Consider the following 2,478-nt stretch of genomic DNA (forward strand, 5'->3'; position numbering starts at 1 on the left):
CCAGCGCCGCCGGGCAGGGGGCCGGGGCCGGGCAGGGGGCCGGGGCCCGTCCGCAGCCAGGAGCCAGGAGCCGGTGCGGGCGGGAGCCCGGGGTCGCCTCGTCCTCCTGCGGGCAGGGAGCCCGGCCTCCGCCCGCGGGGTCCAGCCCCGCCGGCCGCCTCGCCCCGCCCGGGTCCCCCGGCTCTGCCGGGCCGCCCCAGCCCCCGTCGGCGAGCAGCGTCGCCCGGCCGAGCCGAGACCCCCCGGTCCCCCCGCCCCCGGGAGCCCGCAGCCGCCCCCCGCCGGTCTCCGGCCCGCCCGGCCCCGCTGCAGCCGGGCCCGGCCCGGGACCCCCCGCGGCCCCCGGCGCCCCTCACCCGGGCTCGGGGCGGCCCCACTCACCGTCGCCGCCGAGGTCCTCCAGGCCGGGCCCCGGGGCCGCGGCACGGTCGGCCCCGGCCTCTCCGGGCGGGCCGGGGCGGCACCAGGGGCCGGGCCCCGCCGAGCCCGCTCCTGCCCCGGGGGCTCCTGCCCCGGCCCGGCCCCTTCCCGCTCCCGGCCCCTTCCGCCCGGGCCGGGGCCGCCTCCCCGCGGGAGGGCGAGGGCGGGGGCTGGGGGCGGCGGCCCCGAGGGGAGCGGGGACACCGAGGGGAGCGGGGACACGGCGGCTCCCCCGGGTTGGGACCGGGCCGGGCCGGGCCGGCCCCGGCGCAGCGAGGGGCGGTGGGGCGGTTCCTCCGGTCGGGCGAAGGGAAGGCGGGCGGGCGGACCCGCGGGGCCCGGAGCCGATCGGGAGCAGGGGCAAGACCGGAGCGGGGGCAGCCGCCGCGATGACGGGAACGCGATGGCGATGGGGCGGGCGGGGCTTAAATGGGCGGTGAGAGGGGCGGGGCACAGGGCGGGGTCTGGGCAAAGGGGCGGGGCCTGCTGGCGACAGGGGCTAGCGGGGGGGCCAAGAGAAGCGGGGGGGGGGGGGGCCGGCAGGGGTTGGAGGTGGGGAGGGCAGGAGCTGATGGCAGGGCTGTGGCTCCCAAAAGCACAAAGGATGCCACCGAGAGGGTGGCTGTGTCCCACACCCCCTCCCCAGCCAGGGCCGGCAGCCAGGAGCACTTGGGGTGTCTTGAGGAGTGCATGCTGCCCCCCGCCGCCCCCTCCCCCCCCCCCCGTGTGTTGTGCCTTTTGCTCCCCAGCGTCCAGGATTAAAGGTCAACATGAGAAAGCCAACGGCTTTCCCTCAGGCCACCTCTCGGGAGAGACCCCCATCCCCTTCGCGCCCCAAGGGACATCCCTCGGTGGGCCGCCACGGTGGCACCGCGGCCCCAGTTAAACACCGAACCCTCCAAAGCGACGTGTTTTAATGATTTCTGGTTTTAAAGCTTGTGAAAATAATAATAATATTAATAATAATAATAACAATAATAATAAAACAAGACTTCCAGTCGTCTCAAGGGCTCCCTCCCTACTTTTAAAAGTTGAACAGAGGGAGCGAGCCCCCCCGTGAAGGTGACGGGATTTCCAGCACCTTCGGTCCCAAAAATAACCGGAGCGTCCCAGCGTGGCAGCTGCATCGAGAAGACGGGTCGAGCGTCCCTGCCAGGGCAGCACCTCCAAATTCGGGCTGTCTTCTTTGAGGCGGCATCGCCGGAGACACCCCAACCCCCCCCCCCAAAAAAAAAAAATGCCAGAGGGGTTAAAGACTACAGAGCTCTCTATTGCTAATATGCGATTTACATCATTTATACAGCATTTATGGGCCCCTGCCTTTATTCCAGCTAAAACTTAGCGTCGGTTTCCCTTAGGAAACGGAAAAAAAAACCCCAAAGGTTAAAGAAAAGTTAACTATAAAAAAATATTTCAGAGAGTCATTCTCGCTTCCCCTCTTTTTAACGTGAAGAAATGGGGTTGGGTTTTTTTTTTGGGGGGGGGGGGGGGTGGGGTGTCTCGAGGAGCTGCTGATGGGCTCTGGGGTCTCCGGGGGGACTGAGGAGCCAGCTCAGGCACTTTCTCGAGAGGGGGACAGAGGCTGGGGCAGGTGACGTCCCTCCGGCCCTGCTCCCATCAAGATCTGAAAGAAGACAAAAAAAAAAAAAAAAAAAAATCCCAGGATTTGGGGAACGCGCTGAGGAAGACATTTAAAATCATTATTTCAAAGGCGGGGGGGGGGGGGGGTTCTTTCAAAACTCAGCTTCGTTCTTCCCCGGAATAACAAGGAAATTCAATATAAACAGCCCAAAAGGGAGCGAGACACCAGCCCCCAGCTCCACCACTGGCCCAATCCAGCTTTTTTTTGGACACTCGCGCAGAAAACTTGGATGAAGGGGAGGAAAAAAGGAATTAAACCGCTCGGGTCCAACCCCAGCTCTGGTTTTTTTCCTTTCCCAAGGGAAGGACAGAGAAGGACAGACAGACAGACGGACGTCTCCTTACTGGGAAATCTTGCAGTTTGTCGTGGCGACGTAGCGCCCGGTGTAATGGATGTTGCACCTCACCACGTTGTTG

At 65.5% G+C, this 2,478-nt stretch overlaps 1 protein-coding gene across 1 annotated transcript in view; it reads right to left on the reverse strand.

The window, feature by feature from the left end:
- Positions 1–1,324: 1,324 nt before the first annotated feature.
- The window catches only part of LOXL1 (lysyl oxidase like 1), a gene marked incomplete in the record, with an annotated part of 5,681 nt that continues 4,527 nt past the window's right edge, over positions 1,325–2,478 (reverse strand). Inside the window, 2 exon segments of the mRNA XM_076348742.1 lie at positions 1,325–2,044; positions 2,407–2,478. Of these exon segments, the coding sequence (XP_076204857.1) occupies positions 2,038–2,044; positions 2,407–2,478 (79 nt within the window).

This window comes from Aptenodytes patagonicus, chromosome 10, assembly GCF_965638725.1.
Source record: "Aptenodytes patagonicus chromosome 10, bAptPat1.pri.cur, whole genome shotgun sequence".
NCBI classification, from domain to species: domain Eukaryota; kingdom Metazoa; phylum Chordata; class Aves; order Sphenisciformes; family Spheniscidae; genus Aptenodytes; species Aptenodytes patagonicus.